The sequence below is a fragment of the Melanerpes formicivorus genome, unplaced genomic scaffold, assembly GCF_026170545.1.
Source record: "Melanerpes formicivorus ecotype bairdi unplaced genomic scaffold, bMelFor1.0.p_v2 SCAF_28, whole genome shotgun sequence".
In the NCBI taxonomy this organism is placed as follows: domain Eukaryota; kingdom Metazoa; phylum Chordata; class Aves; order Piciformes; family Picidae; genus Melanerpes; species Melanerpes formicivorus.
The window spans coordinates 7822601-7842122 of NW_027142380.1; the positions used below are offsets into that span (position 1 = coordinate 7822601).

The 19522-nt window shown below is 43.0% G+C and overlaps 1 protein-coding gene across 3 annotated transcripts in view; it reads right to left on the reverse strand.

Annotated features, from left to right (window-relative positions):
- The window catches only part of SHQ1 (SHQ1, H/ACA ribonucleoprotein assembly factor), a 61231-nt gene that overhangs the window by 22743 nt on the left and 18966 nt on the right, over positions 1–19522 (reverse strand). For all 3 annotated transcript variants that reach the window (XM_068154370.1, XM_068154372.1, XM_068154373.1), the window contains 4 exons: positions 19259–19413; positions 16872–16925; positions 14457–14580; positions 3084–3204 (listed from right to left, as the gene is read on the reverse strand). In XM_068154370.1, coding sequence (XP_068010471.1) covers positions 3084–3204; positions 14457–14580; positions 16872–16925; positions 19259–19413 — 454 coding nt within the window. The remainder of the gene's footprint in view (positions 1–3083; positions 3205–14456; positions 14581–16871; positions 16926–19258; positions 19414–19522) is intronic.

Here is a 19522-nt window from a genome sequence, read left to right on the forward strand (position 1 = left end):
CTTGCACAGAGTAAGGAACAGCCAAGAAACAAAACAGAGGCAGTATCCAGACTGATCAGATACACAAATAACTTGATTGAAAGACCACCACAAAAATGCCTGTAAATACCCTCCCCTCCCAAAACTCTTTCACCACTAAGGCAATTACCAGAGGGATGCCATAGAATCATAGAATTGTTTTGGTTGGAAAAACCCTTTAAGATCATTGAGTCCAACTATTCTTGAACTCTGTCAAGCCTGTTGCTAAATCATGTTCCTCAGCAACACACCTCTGCATCTTCTAAATATCTCCAGGAATGGGGATTTAACCACCTATCTCAGCAGCCTATCTGAATGTTTGAGAACCCTTTCAGTGCAGAGGTTTCTTCTAATATCCAACCAAAACCTACCCTGGTGTAGCTTGAAGCCATTTCCTCTCATGCTGCCACTTGTTACTAGGTAGAACTATCTTGCTACAACCTCCTCTCAGGTAATTTTCATAACCTTCCTCCTCTGGAATGGAGGATGTACCACCCTCCATTCCAGATTCCTTGCTCACCTTGGGGAGCTGGGAAGCCTTGTCCTTAGCAGACAAGCCACCACCCATTTCTCATTCTGTTAGTGTTTTTGGAATGACAAGCAAGCTTTGTTGTTCCCTTCAAGGTAAGCCAGATATTCCTGTTCACTTTGCACGTCCTTAGCTTCAAGAACATCCTTCATCGTTAAACTGAACACGAATGACTTAAGCGCATAGTTAAATGCTTTTCTGATTCAGACCCTAAAAATAGGAATGGTTTCTGCAGTTCCTCTTTCTCTTGTTCTCCTAATGACAGACAACTATTGTGCCATGTCATTACGACAATAAGATAGCTTAATTGCCCTCTTTCCAGAAGCTGTCAGTTCTGCTTAACTGGTACATAATGTATGCGTCTGGGAGTAAATGTGTTCATGTATCAGTCACTTATATCCACCATACATTCTCCCCTGCAGTGTTTAAAGAAAGCCTTGGGTTTTATGACTGACTTGCTAGACATTATATTCATTGATATGGGCAGCAGTGATATTACTGCCTTGTGAATCATTTCTTTGTGAAAGATGCATGAAATAACTTTTTCCTTTTCCCCTTAGTGCACTTTTTCAACCTGAACATGAATTTCCCCATGCTTGTGTTTAAGGTGTGGCCAAAAAAGGCCTCCTCAAAATCAGCCATGTAAAATGAACTGGCTGTTCCTCTAACTAATCAGAACTGATGAATCAAAACATCTGAAGACATCTATAGCTGCTTTAGAAATTTTGTGCATTGTCATCTCTAGGAACACAGCTATTGAAAGCACACAGAGAAGAAGAATCAACAATCTCTGCAGTATGTAATAAGCAGCTATGAACTGAAGGCCGTTAATTCTCCAAGGAGTACTGGCAAAAATCACACCTAAATATACAACCTAGGCAAGTTGGCTTAATTCTTTTTCATATTCTCTGTTCTGATCATGATTACTACCAAGTTCCCTCTGTATCCCCTCACTGCCTCTTGCCTTGTACACTTATTTTTTTCCACCCCATAGTCTCTCATTAAATCATCATAAAATGGCTTATGTTGGGAGGGACCTTTGAGATCATTTACTCTAACCTCCCTGCCATGGGCAGGGACACCTCTCAGGGATGCCTCATGCAACCTGGCCTTGAACACTTCCAGGGAGGAGGCATCCACAACCTCCCTTGGCAACCTATTCTAGTCTCACCACCCCTCATACTGAAGAGCTTCTTCCTAAGATCCTAAACCTACTCTCCATCAGCTTTAAACCAATCCTCCATGTCCTATTGCTAGACACCCTTTTGAAAAGTCCCTCTTCAGCCTTCCTGTCAAATCCCTTCAGGTATTGGAAGGCAGCTCTACGGTCCCCCCACCTAGGTCTCTTCTCCAGGCTGAATAATCCCGGCTCCCTCAGCCTGTCCTCACAGCAAACTGAACTGGAATGAAAATACTATTATTAACCACTGGTTTATGAGTCTAGGTATTGCTGCCTTATCAAATATGACAATGGCATTTCTGTGTTTGTATAGGTAATGCCTTCCTTTGCAGAGAAGCATTACTTGCAGCTCATATGTGTACTTTTGGGAACCTTCAGAGAAGGCTGCAAAGACAAAAAGAGAGGGACAAAGAAAACAACCTACATGAGAAACAGAATATATCTGGCAAGAACAATATGAAGCTTAGTAAGATTTTAACATGCAGATTTCTGTGTTCATTTCATCAATTTCTCACCATTTTCCTACTAATACTTGTTTTTCCCCCCTAAACCATTAAGGCATGCTGCACATGTGTCTGGTTGCAAAGCTCCCCAGACTGGAAATCAGCAAAGCCACACTGACAACCACTGAAAGAGCCCAGGTGAAACACAGAAGTGCTGAAGAGCAGTGACTGTATCTGGAAGTGGCAGAGTCACTGCTTCCTCTCAAGTGAAGTGGAAGCCAAAGCACGTTGCCAGGGAAAGAGCTGGCAAGCAACCACAGGGCAAGAGTGCACAGCACACGGAGATTTGTGACACTTATTTTGCTGTTAATAATCAATTGGTACAACTGCTACAGTCTATAAATCAGCTGCTTCATGCAGATGTAAATGGTTTGCATGTGCATCCCCCCAGAATTGGAAGTTACCAATTCTACTGGAAGTTATAAATTTAACCTGAGCTAGCAGTTGTTTCCATCCTTTTTTCCTAATGTTACATAAGTGTTATATAAACATCTCTCTTCCTAAGATCACAGTAGAATGAAAATTCCCCAGGAACTGGGTTTTTTCTTTCCCCCCAAAACCATTAGAACACAAAATCCTTAACAACAACACAAAAAAAAAAAAAATCACATTTTTATTTAAATTTCAATTTCTCTCTCCTTTCCACAATGAGATCCATACACTAAAAACAAAAAGGCACTGAAAGTCTTTACTTACATAGTTAATAACAGCTGGATAGCCAAGGTTGCCCAATGAAAGAGAGATCACATTTCCATTTACAGGAGAGAGCCTTTCTTTTGATTTCACTGAATCTCATTCATAGATGAAACATGGTGAAAACATTCCCCACATCATGAATTGCTTCAGAACTTACTTGGTTTTTTGAATCCAGATGCAGTAGTCTGTAATGAAGAGATCATTAAGAATGTAGGCTGGGTCATTCTCCCTAAAAATCTTGTGAATGTCCAGCAGGCACTTCAAAACCGCAGCTTTTCCTGGGAAGAGATGTTTACTTCTGTAATTCACGAGAAATCACACCAGATAATCTTCATCTTCTCACCTTTGAGGCTTTAATATCCATGCTATCTACAAACACCTTGCAACTTGAAGTTGATTCAGTCTCAGAACAGCAGTAATATGACTATGCCCTTCAGTACCCATATCTGTTTGGATGTGGAGCCTCTGCATTCAGCAGGAATCTTTCTGCAAGACCAAAGCCTCAAGGCACAGTCATGCGTGTAATTCTCTACAGCTGAAGAATCCCCTTCCCCCAGCTTTGCCAGTTCTCTGAACTGTGCTGCCCCAAACCTAAGCAGTCACACACTGCACTAAATATTAAAAAAATTTAAAAAATTAAAGGGCAAGCTGAAAAGGAACTGTCAAATAACCAGAAGTTGTGCTCCATCATTTATCTGAAGAGAAAAGCTGTTTCTGTGCCTACACAAATACCTGTGCTGGGAAATGATAAGGTTGGGAATACTGCCCACAGCAGGGTCAAGCACACAGAAGCCCCAGCAGTTGTGCAAGCCAACATGAGGGATTCCATCACCTAAGCTCTGATCACTGCTCTGAATGCAGCAGAACTTCTCCTACCTCTTTCAGTTACAGAGAAATTTGGCAAAATGAGCCTCCACAAAAATTTCTCTTTGGGCTGAAAAAAGTGCCACTTGACATACAGCTGATCAATTCACAGATTGCATTTGGGTTGGAAGGGACTCTCAAAGGTCACCTTGTCCAACCCCTCTACAGTAAGCAGCAACACTTCCAACTAGATCAGGCTACCCAGGGCCACATCCAGGCTGATCTTGAATGTCTCCAGGGATGGGGCCTCAACCACAACCCTGGGCAGCCTGTTCTACTATCTTACCACCCTCACCATAAAGAACTTCCTCCTTATGTCCAATCTAAATCTTTCTCCAGCTTAAAACCATTGCCTGTCATCCTATCACTACAAGCTCTTCTAAACAGTCCTTCCCCAGCCTTCCTGTAGGCCCCCTTCAGATATTGAAATGTAGCTCTTCTCATGCTGAACAGCCCAAACTCTTTCAGCCCGTCCCCACAGCAGAAGCGCTCCAGCCCTATGATCACCTTTGTGGCCCTCCCCTGGACCTGCTCCAGCAGGTCCATGTCTCTTTTGTGTTGGGGGCTCCATAGCCGGACACAGTACTGCAGGTGAGCTCTCATCAGAGCAGAGTGGCAGAATCACCTCTCTGAACCTGCTGGCCACACATCTTTTGATGCAGCCCAGGATGCCCTTAGCCTTCCGGGCCGCAAGTGCACATTGGCTCACATCCAGCTTCTCATCGACCAGAGCCCCAAGACCTTTTCTGCAGGGCTGCTCTCAATTTCATCATTCCCTATCCTGCACTGATGTCTAAGATTTAGAATAAATAAACCAGTCTTTATTTAGAATAAACCAGACCAGGTTGGAAGAGACCTTCAAGATCATCGTGTCCAACCCATCGACCAATCCAAGACCACCTAAACAACTAACCCATGGCACCAAGCACCCCATCAAGTCTCCTCCTGAACACCTCCAATGACGGCGACTCCACCACCTCCCCAGGCAGCCCATTCCAATGGGCAATCACTCTCTCTGTATAGGACTTCTTCCTAACATCCAACCTGAACCTCCCCTGGCGCAGCCTGAGGCTGTGTCCTCTTGTTCTGGTACTGGCTGCCTGGGAAAAGAGACCAACCTCTGCCTGTCTACAACCTCCCTTCAGGTAGTTGTAGAGAGCGATAAGGTCACCCCTGAGTCTCCTCCTCTCCAGGCTAAGCAGCCCCAGCTCCCTCAGCCTCTCCTCACAGGGCTGTGTTCCAAGCCCCTCACCAACTTCGTTGCCCTTCTCTGGACTCATTCCAGCAACTCAACCTCCTTCCTAAACTGAGGAGCCCAGAACTGGACACAGTACTCGAGGTGTGGCCTAACCAGTGCAGTGTACAGGGGCAGAATGACCTCCCTGCTCCTGCTGGCCACACTCTTCCTGATGCAGGCCAGGATGCCATTGGCTCTCTTGGCTGCCTGGGCACACTGCAGGCTGATGTTCAGCCTACCTTCAACCAGCACCCCCAGGTCCCTCTCTACCTGGCTGCTCTCCAGCCACTCTGACCCCAGCCTGTAGCTCTGCATGGGGTTGTTGTGGCCAATGTGCAGAACCCGGCACTTGGATGTGTTCAATCTCATGCCCTTGGACTCTGCCCATCTGTCCAGCCTGTTGAGGTCTCTGCAGAGCCTCTCTACCCTCCAGCAGATCAACTCCTGCCCCCAGCTTGGTGTCATCAGCAAATTTACTGATCATCCAGATCATCAATAAAGATGTTAAAGAGCACAGGGCCCAGCACTGATCCCTGGGGCACACCACTACTGACTGGCTGCCAGCTGGATGTGGCACCATTCACCACCACTCTCTGGGCTCAGCCTCCAGCCAGTTCCTAACCTATTGCAGTGTGCTCCCATCCAAGCCAGGGGCTGACAGCTTGGTCAGCAGTTTGCTATGGGGGACAGTGTCAAAGGCCTTGCTGAAGTCCAGGTAGACCACATCAACAGGCCTCCCCACATCCACCAGGCAGTCACCTGATCATAGAAGATCAGGTTGGTCAGGCAGGACCTGCCCTTCCTAAATCCATGCTGGCTAGGCCTGATCCCTTGGCCATCCTGTAAGTGCTGTGTGATTGCACTCAGGATGACCTGTTCCATGATCTTGCCTGGCACTGAGGTCAGGCTGACAGGCCTCTAATTCCCTGGCTCATCCAACCGGCCCTTCTTGTGGATGGGCACAACGTTGGCCAGCTTCCAGTCCTCTGGGACCTCTCCAGTGAGCCAGGACTGCTGGAAAATGATGGATAGTGGCTTGGCCAGCTCATCTGCCAGCTCTCGCAGCACCCTAGGATGGATCCCATCTGGTCCTATGGACTTGTGGGGATCCAAGCTGCTGAGAAGAGTTCCAACCACCTCCTCATGGAACATAGGGAAACTGTGCAGCTCCTGGCTCCTTCTGCCAGCTCTGCAGGCCAGCTGTCAGGAAGACGTTCTGTCCTTCTAGTAAAAATTGAGGCAAAGGTGGTGTTAAGTACCTCTGCCTTTTCCTCATCCTTTGATACAACATTTCCCTCCATGTCAACCAAGGAGTGGAGGTTGTACTTGCCCTTCCTCTTGTTATTAATATATTTACAGAAGGACTTTTTGTTGTCCTTCATAGTAGAGGCCAGTTTAAGTTCCAAATGTGCTTTTGCCTCCCTAACTTTCTTCCTACATGATTTGGCAACATCCTTAAACATCCCGTGGGTTGCCTCCCCTCTCTTCCAAAGATGATACACCCTCTTTTTTTCCCTTAGTTCTATTAAAAGTTCATTAACCATCCAGGCTGGCCGTCTGCCCCGGCGGCTCATCTTCCGGCACATTGGCACAGCCTGTCCCTGTGCCTTCAACAATTCTTCCTTGAAGCAGGTCCAGCTCTCCTGGACTCCTTTATTATTAAGGGCTTTATTCCAAGGAACCCTCTGAATTAGTTCCTTGAGTAACCCAAAGTCTGCCCTCCGGCAGTCCAGAGTGGAGGTCTTCTTGCTGTCCCTCTTAGCTTGACCAAATACCGAGAATTCAATAATCTCGTGGTCACTGGACCCCAAACACCCTCTGACCACCACATCACCCACCAGCCCTTCCCTGTTGGTGAAGAGGAGGTTAAGCATAGCCTAGGTGCAGGATCATGCATTTTGCCTTATTGAACCTCATGAGATTCTCCTCAGCTATCCTCTCCAGGTCCCACTGGCTGGCATGCCATCCTTCAGACTTAACAACCACACTGCTCGGCTTGGTATCATCTGCAAGCTTGCTGAGGGTTCACTCGATTCTGCTGTCTGTATCATCGATGAAGGTATTGAACAGCACTGATCCCAGTACAGACCCCTGGAGACAACACTTGTCACTTGTCTCCATCTAGACAGTGAGGCATTGATCACTACTCTTTGGATGCAGTAAAAGATTAAAAACTGGAATATTCATTTTCTCATTTCACAACCAGAAGTCCCTCTGTAGTTAAGCTTTCTTCATGTGCAGCCATTGTTTATGAAGAAGAGAACTGATTCCTCTCAGTTTTCTGATCTAAGTGGCTAAAGGGTTAAGTGCTGGAACACTACAAAATTGCTAATTATCATTTTCACTGTTTAATGGTGGGGGGGAAGGAATCAAATGAAAACAGCCACTACTGCAAATGGAATCTAATAACCCTCTCCCAAGAGGCTGGCTCCTCCTAGGCTATGAAACCTGAACATGGATGAAATTACATTTTAGAGATCTAAAAAAAAAATACCAACAAAAACTAAACCACCACACCAAAACCCAAAAAAGAGCAGAACTCCCCCTGCTGTTCAAGCACAACATTTAATTGTTTTAAAGTAATTCAGTACTGAAGAAATACAGACCAGAGTGAAAATTAAAGGATGTGGAAGATAGAAACAAGGCAAAAGAATGTGGAGAGTAAGAAGCCATGGCAAACAGAACTCCAACACCTTACTTGTTTGGAAAAGAACAACTGAAGAGAAGTCAGGAAAGAAAATATAAAATCCCAGATGTAGCTGAGGAACTTTTAGATTGCATCACCAGCAACACTTGTCAGGCCAAGCTCATCAGACTTAACTATTTTGACTAAAAAGCAGTGTGCTCTTTTAAAAAGAAATGCTACATTTCACTAATTTTTAAGGTTCTAGCTGTCAAGCTGCCAGCCTAAAACCATTTACAACATCCACTGTTGTTACTCATCTGTCAGGTAACACTGTAAATTGATAAAACTAATTCTCAATAAAAAGCAGTTCTTCTTCCTGAAGTTTAAGATTAGAGTAGCTTAATGGGCCTCTGAGCAGAGAAGTTGAAAACCCAGCCAGGCAATAACCTAGAAAACCCTTTGTACAGGCAAACACACAGCACAGCAGACTGCAAACTTCTGCTTTCGACTACACATCCTATGGGTGCATCCTACAAACAAGAAGTCCTTTTACAAAACTGCATTTAACTCCTTACCACAGGAATTAAAAAACCAAACCAACCCAACAAAAAAACCCCACCCAAAACCCACAGCTGAAGACCAAGCCCTATTTCAACCTTAGTGTATGATATCCCATAACATACAGATGATACTTGGCCCATTCCTGTGAAATCCCACACTGCAGGTTCTGTCTTTGGGTAACTGTTTCAGTCTTCAGTAGACATCTGGTCTTAACTTTCAAGCTGTGGTTCTGTATTCAGTAGTATTATTACTTACACTGCTTTAAGTACTCCTTGTTGCACTCCTTTGCCTCACCTTTCCACAGCTCCTTGTCATGTAGTAGTGCAAGTATTTGTGAATCCATACAGAGAAGTGGATCAAAGCACTGACAAAGCCAAGAGATGAACAGCCAAGGAGCTTTTTTGGCAGTTATGTCAGTTATGTCAATGCAGCTCACTGAAAGGTTGTCTATTAAAGCAAACCCAAAATGTGCTGCTTGCAAAAGTCATACTCCTTTTATAGCCCTAGGACTGTCATTTCACTGTATAGTGGAGTTAAGACAGGCACAGAATAGAAGATGAAGACATGTCAAGGAGAGCAAAGCTCCTTTGCTTCACGTAGCTAAGCACTGCACGATGGAACACCAAATATAAGGAGCAATCCATTGTTTTTTTCTGAGAGGAAAGTAGTTCCTTTCCACAGATTACTTCTAAAAAGGCTATTGTTTGATCCCAGCTCCGTATCTGCCACTTCATATAACAACCTACTGATTTTAAATCTTCATTACTTTCTGCCAGCTTTCCTATGTGCTTCCTATTTGGAAACACAGAAAAAAAATCAGCAGTCCACTTCAATCTATTTTACATTATTTTTCCTACACATTTCTATGTTTCCCCACACTTTAAAAGGAGAAGTATTCCTCTACCAAGATGAACTGAACTTCACTATCTCAATTAAAATTGAGAACAACATCATTCTTAAAAACAAGACAAGATTTTTAAATGAAATAATCCTGGTAATCATTTACCCAGCTAGGCAAAAGTACTATGTGGTTTTAATGGACAATCCTATCATCCTAAATCTATTGGTGTTAACTGCTGAATGGAAAGAAGTTAGGCAGATTTTGTGTCACAAGAGCACAAATATGTTTTCTCTTCATTGTTAGCTCATAGATGGCAAATGCCAAATTAGTATTCAGAGATTCATAGAATGGTTCAGCTTGGAAGGGACCTTGAAGATTATCTAGTTCAAACCCCCTGACATGGGCAGGGTCCCCTCCCACTAGGCTAGGTCACTCAACACCCTCATCCAGCCTGGGTATTCATGACCTCTCTGTTCCAGTGTCTCACCCCCCTCACTGGAAAGAATTTCTTCCTAATCTCCACTAAATCTGCCCTCCTCAAGCTTCAATCCATTCCCTCTCATCTTGTCTCTAAAAGTCTTTGCAAAAAGTCCCTTCCTAGCTTTCTTGTAGGCCCCCTTCAGGTACTGGAAGGCTGCTCTAAGGTGTCTCCAGTGCCACCTTTTCTTCAGGCTGAACACCCCCACCTCTCAGACTGTCCCCCCAAGGGAGGCTCTCCAGCCCTCTGATCATCTTCATGCCCTCTGCTGGATTTGCTCCAGCAGTTCCATGTCCCTCTTATGCTGGGGGCACCAGAACTGGATGCACTACTGCAGATGGGGGTCTTATGAGAGCTATGCATAGGGGCAGAATCACCTCCCTTGTCCTGCTGGTCACACTTCTTTGGATGTATCCCAGGACAGAGCTGGTCTTCCAGTCTGCAAGCAACTATTGCCAGCTCATGCTGAGTTTAATCACCCACTAACACCCCCAAGACTCCACATATTGACATAAAAACACACCTGAGAAACTTGTCAGTTAAGTGTCCAATGCAGTACATACGTTTTGCTGGGAATAACATTATAGCTGCCACTTCCTTCCCTTTATTAAACTCACCCAAGGAGCAGCTAAATCCTATAGCTATGCTTGACAACCATGCCGAATTCTAAACAGTTTTGTTCAAGTATTACAGACCAGTAAAACATGAAAAGTCTGCTGAGGACCTCCACATTAATCAGCTTAATGCATTCTGTCTTACAATTAACACTCTGGCAGGAAGTCTCCATTCAAAATAGAAAAGTGTTTCAACCACACACAAGGATCCTTAATAGCTTTAAAATGCAGTACCCTATAGCTTGGAAGGGATCCACTAATGCAGTACTAATATTTGTAAAGTCAAGTCACATCACTTGAGGCTTTACAATTCCATCCCATCAGAAGTCTCTACTTGTTTTTAAATACATTAGTTTACTGTGCTTATTATTATCAAAATGTTATTATACTACATCCCAGTTTCTGTTACCAGCATCCTGAGAGAAACCTGAAGTCAGGATGAGGTCAACTCATATTGATCTTTCCTTTTAAGTTTAGGTGCAAGTCCTCTGGCACCTACATGACAAGGAATAGTTTTGTGGCACTATTAAGTGGCCTGCTAGATGATATGGTCCTGCTCTGGCAGGGGGGCTTGGACTTGATCTCCAGAGGTCCCTTCCAATCCTTACCATTCTGTGAACCTGTGATGTGAATTCAGTATCTGTTACTTGTCACTTTTACCTATGTCCATCACATATATATTGCAGTAGTGCCAAACTGGTGAAGCATCATCACTTCCACTAAACAAACAGACGAACTGGGTATTTAATGCTACCTATGACTACTATGCTTTGCACATTGTGTTGCTGGCTAAGTATTGTGTAAAACCAGAAAGTCCTCAAAAGCATGGCTCAGCTTCCACTGAACAAGGCAGTATTCTGGCTGAACCAATGTACCCTGGCAGTACAAACATCATCTAGAAATTTCCTTAAGAATACACAGACACACACTACCCACCCCACCCCCCCCTGCTCCTGGTTATAGACAGATAACTTCATCTTTTCTCTCTCCCAATTCTTTGGTAGTTGTCTACTTAAACTTAGCACTTTTCACCCTGTACACACATCATAACAGTAAACACTAAGTTGATACAAGCCCCAGAACTTCCAGAACTTAATATTCATCATTACTTTTATCACTACACTGCAAAGTTGCTAATGCCCCTCCCAACAGATTTATGTCCACATGAAGTAAGCAATGTACGGGTGTCTGCTTGGCAGGCAGCTCCCAGACATCATCACAGCACATACTCAGGAGTGTCCTCATCTCCACCATGAACAACTCCAGTTGAAAGAGGCACATGTCCCCTTTTCCTGAGGCTTGCATGTGCCTCTTCAGCGTCTGGAAGCTCGCCGGCCGGCTCTGTGGAGGCGGCCGGTCGCCCCATCTTGCAACGTTTCCCAGGCAACCAGCACAGCACAGACATGCACAGAATGATGCCAGACCTGCTGCAGTTCTGAACTTCTGCCACTGCTTCTCAACCATTCTCACCATCAATAAAATAAAGTTCTCTTATAAGGCAGGCAGTCATTGTTAGGCAAATCACTGAGGTCAGAAAAAACAAGGCTAGCCTACCTCCCATCCCAGAAGAGAAAGAGTTAGCAGAGCCAAACTACTCCTTGAGAAGCTGGGGACTTTGTTGTTGGAGCAAGACCATCATGGGTGACACAGAGAGCCCGTGACAATAAGCACTACTGAGGCTGCTGTGTTTTGGAAGCAGAGGCTAAGGAGGCAACAGCAGCCATGTGTCCAGCAAGGAAGGATGGAGAGGGAAATCTGACACTGCCATAATTGTAGATGTCACCTCCTTTACCAAACCACTGAAAACTTTTGTTGGATGGTTGAAGGTTCACTCCCAATAACACCTTCCATCATAATATTAAAAGACAAAGCAAACAGCTCACCTCTCAGGTACCAGCCTCTTAAAATACCTGAAAGACTGGCAGGGCTGTATGATTTCAGTCTTCTTATCAGAAGTCTCCTTTTTCACACTCAAACAGCAACATAAACCAGTGGAGGTAAGTGGGGACAGAATATATCTTCCCCTGAAACCTTCACTACCTGACTTACAGTAGAAGTTATTCTGAACCATCAATTTTTTTTTTTTTTGCATTAGTAGATACTAATATTGATGTTTGGCAGGGTGGGGCAGAAGGCCACCCATGTCCTGGGACACAACCAAAGAAGTGTGACCAACAGGACAAGGGAGGTGATTCTGCCCCTCTACTCTGCTCTCATGAGACCTCACCTGGAGTACTGCAGCCAGTTCTGGCTACTTCATCATAAGAGGGACATGGAGCTGCTAGAGCAGATCCAGAGGAGGCCATGAAGATGATCAGGGAATTGGAGAACTTCCCCTGTGGGGACAGGCTGAGAGAGTTGGGACTATTCAGCTTGGAGAAAAGACAACTCTGAGGAGACCTTAGAATGCCCTTCCAGTACCTGAAGGAGGCCTACATACAAAGCCTAGAAGGGACTTTTTACAAGGGCTTGTAGAGACAGGATGAGAGGGAATGGAGTGAACTTGAGGAGGACTGCTTTAGAGTGGAGTGAGGGTGGTGAGACACTGAAACAGTTTACACAGGGAGGATGGGGATGCCGCTCCCCAGAGGTATTCAAGGCCAGGCTGGATGAAATCTTAATCAACCTGGTCTACTGGGAGGTGTCCGTGCCCACAGGAGGGGGCCTGGAACTAGATGATCTCCAGGGTCCTTCCAAGCTAAAGCATTTTATAAACTATGAAGCAGGAATGAGCATGTTTGAAAATTTCCACTATTATATGAAAGCTGTCCAGGATAATGAGGGAGTGTATAAAAAGAGTATCATTGCTGAAAGCACTATTTGCAGTCATTAAAATCATTGGAGTTCCACTCCTGAATGTGAAACAAAGACACAAATGTGTAGCATGCAGTCACTTCTTTATGCTTTAAAGAAAAAAAGGTTTAAAATTAATATTCATTTCTCAACAGAATCATTTTTGTGGTATTCACTGCTGGGTTTTTGTGAACAGGTCTCCTTGGCTGTTATTTAGAGCTGTCTTATTCTCCTAATAACAAACAGGCAACTAAGATAACATATCAAAATCAGAGGCCTAAGCCTCTGACCCTAAAAGAAAAAAATGACATAGAAAGTACTAAAAGAGCAATGATGCAAAACATGTTTTAATGCTGATAGAAATTCAGGACTTCGGGTTTTCCCACTAGACTTAACACAGAGTCATCTCAACCCTTCTGCCTTAATCCTACAAAGAACTGTAATACTGAATAGAAACCACAAAACCACCTCTTGCCCTCCAATGAGTGATTCTGTATGGCAGTGCTGAACTGGCACACACAACGGAACAGTTTAGGAATTAAGATGGCTCGATATCAACTACTGTTATTTGGAGCAGGAAAAAAGTAATTAATGGACTGGCTCAGTTTAAAAATAAATCAAAACAACAGAAGATCTAATTCTAGAAAAAGAAATTGGCAAAGAGAGCTGGAATTCAACATTAGGGCAAGCCTCCTCTCTGTCAAAATCCTAACATCCCTGACAGGGGTTAAATTAAAATAATAGCCCTTCCAAACAGTAAATCGTGCAGGGAAGCTGCCCAGGCTTCCACTTGCAAATGTATGATGAGTAGGACTTAAACAGAACAGCTGGAACAACTGAAGATGATGCTTGAAAAAAGTTCCCTTAGATGGAGATAAATCATGGAAGTTATCAGAAATCTTTTCAGTCTTCTTTTAACAGGGTTTCAGCCAGGTAATTGAAGAACACAAAGAACAAATGACTGCTGCTGTACTTGTAACAATAAGTGACCCTGCTTTGAAATAAAATAGACACCTTTAGAATGAGGTCTAAAAAAATTACACCACCTTACCCAAAGCTTCACTAAAATGTTCTTTTCCAACAAAAAAAAAATGCCTCTTCACAGACAAATACAGCACAAAGAAAAATACCTAGAAGATGTTTTCCATAAAGCTTTACAAATCATGGTTGAATTATCCTGATCTATCATGATACAAGATCTGATCAAACATTGTTGTGACATTTATACCATTTCTTCCAAGCAGATTTTCTGGAGTGAATAATACAGCTGCATTTACACTACAGTTGCATTATCCCTGGCTAATACATCAGCTGCTTCAAGGGCTCTTTCCTGGATGCTAATTTTGCTCCCTTCTCTCCCCAGCTCCATTTTCACAAAACCCCAAGATGCCTCGGAATGTTGATGCTCTAGCAAGTTTAGGTGAAACTAACCAAAGGAATAAAAGTTTACTAGAAACCCCAGGCATACAAGCATTGTGGCTATGTAAGCATCACTTTTCACCCCTAAAAAACTTACCTAGTTGCAGTATCATGACTGTGTCATTGAAGGCACGTGTCACTAGTCCAAAATGTCTATGTAGAGGATAGCACAGCACTCTTCTCCCAAAAGATACCAGGACATCATGAATACTAGTGAAACTCTGTGTAGATCAGGGAAGAATCTGAATCAGTCTGTGAACTTTTTGATATAAACTAGTAGGATTTTGTTTCTTTCCCTTTAAGGAAAAAAAGCCATAGCAGAATAAAAATAAACCCCAACACTTTAACATAGTATGCCTCTGAAAAAAAATCAATCTGTATTTTAATAGATATGGAAATCAGCATGTTAAATAGAAACAAGACACTGCCAATTTAGTGTGCATGGCAGGCTAACAGAAGTCCAGCGATTTTTGGTGGGTTGGAAGTAAAATAAGAACAATAAAAATATCTAACTCAAGACTCTGCCGTTATTTAGATTAAAGCAATAAATTGCATCTGTCTTACATTATTAGATATATTAAGGGGAAGCTATAAAAAGCCTTTTAAGAAAAAGGAAAAATTAAAACCATATGATATTAACCAAATACATGTGTACATATAAGATCTTTAAAAATTATACATGACTCTGCCTTTCATGAAAATGAGAGATATTCAAGACAGGGATAAATACATCTGCCTAGGGAAAGTAGTTCATCGTCCTCCTTTATGAGTGAGGAAGACCTCTAATTTACTCAGGCCAGAGGCATTAATGAGTTATTAAGGACTTTAAGAGAGTAATTTCCTTCCCAGCTTTCACTTTTCAAGACAAAACTTACCATCTATGACTTCAAATAAAACCACCCATTTTGTCCTGAGCCCTCCATTTATTAAAATGACTAAAAACACTTTGCTGACAGCCAGCACTTTTTGGCATTATGTGACTCCCCCAACCCATTTTTTGTTTCTTCACTTTAATGGATCACCAGCAAGCATCTGAATCATTTATGTTTTATCATTTAATATTTAGAGTCTAAGGTGTGTAGATGTCATGCACAGCAAAATGGCAGTCAGTTCAAACAAACTACAGCTGAGGCAATTTTGTTTACAGATTGATGAAAACACCCGCCTCTACATGGTTTGTAGAACAGATATAGCTATTAACAGCTTGGTGCCAGGAGACTGAATTTTCTGGGTGTGAAATATACTGTTGGCACAGGCTGCGCCAAGAGCTGCTAGATTATAGGATAAGCACATGCAGCAAACTCCTTCTCTGTGTTTGGCTATGGATCTGAGACAAATTCAAGAGTTAAGGCAATCGCCACGTTTCAACTGCACTCCTCTGTTGCTACTGCAGAACATTCAACTGCAAATCAAACTAACAGAACTGGGAAACCAGTTCACAGATTCAAAGAATGGGTTGGGTTGGAAGGGAACTTGGAAATCCTCTAGTTTCAACCTCACTGCCATGGGCAGGGACAACTTCCACTAGACCAGGTCACTCAAGGCCTCATCCAGCCTGGCCTTGAACACCTTTAGGGAGGGAGCATCTACAACCTCTGTGAGCAACCTCTTTCAGTGTTCTCACCACCCTTACGGCAAAGAATTGCTCTTTATCTCCAGTCTAAATCTGCTTCACTCCATTCCCTCTCATCCTATCACTACAAGCCCTTGCAAAAAGTCCCTTCCCAGCTTTCTTGTAGGCCCCTTTCAGGTACCGGAAGCCTGCTCTAAGGTCTCCCTGAAGCCTTCTCTTCTGCCACTACTAGAAATCTTGGAAGACACACATCAGAATGGAAAAGAAGCCAGAAGCCACCTGATTTTGAGATGAAGTGCAAGCTAGAAGTGCAGAATGATGAACTAGAAAGGCTGAAAAAAGGCTCAGCAGTCAAAACCCCCAGAGGCAAACAACAGGCTGCTTTATTAAGGCCTGCCACCTCCAAAAGTTATTAAAACCTGTATCTGAGGTAGGACCCAACACAAGCACACTAAGAAATTACACTGCCTGCTTTCAAGCCCTTTATGCCCTTTCTATTTCAACACACTTTAGCCAGTTAAATGGGAAGGTATATCTGTGACTTTTGATCAAGGAGACAGAAGGCTGTATTTGCTTGCCCTAAGGATGGAGTCGCATGCATGTACTGTGGACATATGGGATGAATAATTACAGTTACTTCCTAATTAAAGGTCAGAACTTGTGAATCAAGCCCAAGAGCTAGGGACGGCATGCATACAAGCGGCTTTCAATTTGTGCCTATCCTCCAGAGTGGGACAGAAGGCGGCCCAGCACCCAGACAGGTGAGAGCTCATATTCCAGGCTCATAAGCCCAGATGTCAGAGTCAGTTTCTTGTAATATTTATTATAAAAACAACATACTTAAGTCATCTTCAATGCCAATAAACTTTCCACAAAAGCAATATAAAATATCAGAACCAATCCAGCAAACACAATGCAAAGCTTTAAGTTTTAACTCACCTCCAGCCAGCACAACGTTGCACTCAGTTTCCTGATGTTCCAAGATGATTCAACCTGATTTTAAGAGAAGACCATAAAACAAGTATTATCCAATTCAACATTCAAGACTGCTGGCAAACTGTTTAAGATAACATTCTGGCAGCAATTTAAGAACCTTTGTGAATATGAGGCAGTAATTATATTATGTGCATTCAAATGGCCACAGGACAGCATTAAAACTTATATTGCAATGCAGATGTTAAATAACGGATTTGATTTCCATGCTGGGAGTATCTAGCCCATGCAGCAAAAGCCTTTAAAATGTAACAGCAATCACAGAAAATGGTAGTTTAGTGGAATTCTGTCCCTTTTCACCAAAAAACCAGAAACTTAAATCAACAAAGCTCAAGCTAAAATGCCTTGTTTCCTGAAAGCAGCTCATGACTTTTGGCCTTCGGAGAGGGTCCTAAAGCCAGCAGTACATGTAAAATGTCATTATTCTTGAAGTGTGACAGATTCACAGTATTTCTGTGGTACTGTGGTCTAGTGGGATGAGCAGGGCAAAAAGCCAGGAAGCCTCCATCTCTAATCCTGGCTCAAGTAAAGATTTGTGTGGCTTGAACGTCTTGGTTTTCCTATTAAAAGAGTGGGGGGGGAACCAAAACAAAAACCCACCAAAAATATTTAAAAGGGGGGAAAAAAAAGCCACTGTGTTTTCTCCACATCTACCACACAGTTGCTGCAAAGAATTGTACAACTGTGTTCTTCATGGTTTTGCAATTTTGTGCAGCACTAACACATGATACAACCACCATGCCAGATTATTCTGCTGAATAACAGTGTTATTAAAATGTTATGTGGCCAGGTCTGAACATTGTGCCTGCCATTCTTAAAACCCATGCCCCACAATTCAGGCTGATTACAATGGAATGGTTTTGATTGTATGTTTCAATATTTTGTTTTAAAGCACTGAGAAGACATCCCACTGATTAATATCAGCAGAGGAGACGCTAGGCACAAAGTTCTATCTGGGGAGCAAGTCCATTTCAAAAACAAAAGCTCTCCAAAGGACAGCAGGGAATCAGTTCTGAAATTCTGCTATTTATCTCCTGTGAAAAACCTTGGATGCAGAACACAAAATAAAGCTGGCTGCTCTTTGTATAAGAGATGGGAAAACACCAGAATCCTGAAAATGGAAACATGCCTTCCCACTTCCCTTCAGTGCTTGAACACTAGGAGAAAACTCCTCTGCATTTGGATTTTTTTTTGTTCTTTAAAATGTGTGTCAATTAAAAACAAACACAAAAAAAACCCAACCACCTTTAAATGCCTCATTCTAGTTTCCAGAATACCTCAAGAAGTACTTTCCATAGCCAGTGTATAAGCTTAAAAAATACATATACAAACAAATCCACACCAAAAAACCCCCCATCAGTTTGGTTAAAGGCCTCTAAAGGTAACCTATGTAAAACACTGAACACATAATTTCAGACCTACAGACAACGATTTCCCATCCCTTCTTGGACTCTCCAAAGCAGTAGTGGTGTTACTACAAATACAGGTACCTGTTATGGAACTTTTCCAAAACCAGAACCAGCAATAAAAAAAAAGCACAACTCTTTTGTGAAATCTGCATGTAGTTGAGTCAAGACACACTATGACAGAAGCCAAATCAGAGAAGCAGAATGGCCTGGAGTCTCCCACAACTCTGCTCCTTTCCAAGTAAAATGAGCCAAGAAGAAATATTTTGTAGTTGTATTAAATCATGGATCTAGAGAATGGTTTAGGTTGGAAGAGACCTTAAAGATCACCTAGTGCCAACCCCCTGCCACAGGACACCTTTCACTAGACCAGGGTGTTCGTGGCCTCATCCACCCTGGCCTCGAACACCTCCAGAGAGTGGGCAACACAACCTCCCTGAGCAACGTGTTCCAGTGTCTCTAAAACCTCACTGAAAAAAATTTCTTCCTAATCTCCAGTCTAAATCTGCCCTCCTCAAGCGTCAATCCATTCCCTCTCATCCTTTCACTACAAGCCCTTGTAAAAAGTCCATTCCTGGCTTTCTTGCAGGCCCCCTTCAGGTACTAGAAGGCTACCCTAACGTCTCCCCCAAGCTGCCTTGTCTTCAGGCTGAACAGCCTAAATTCTCAGAGCATGTCCCCACAAGCAAGGTACTCCAGCCCTCTAATCATCTTCCTGGCCCTCCCCTGGACCCACCCCACATACATCCCAAGAGCTCAATCTAGAGATTTAAAGTCTTTCATTTTAACTTACTCGATTATGTATTTTTAATGCTTTGAGGTAAGTTCACTTTAAAAGGCAAGTTTCCTAAACGTCAGTACAAAGTCCAGAGCTAGGTTCCTTAAACAGACTCAATTTTTATGGTTTAGGGTTTTTTTTGGACTTACATTCTTGTCTCCTTCATTGACACAGATTTCATAGCAATATGCCAGCAGGATATCAATTAAACCAAGATATACACGATGACGGCTTCTTTTATCCAGCAGATAAGATTTATTTGTGAACTTCCTCATCTGCTCTCTCTCCTCCTCAGAGAAGACAACTATAAAAAGTAAAAAGGTAATTGATTATGAATTTAAAGCTGGCACATTCATTTTAATAGGCGGTAATACTACTTCAATAGTCCCTTTAAAAAGAAGCCTATAACTAAT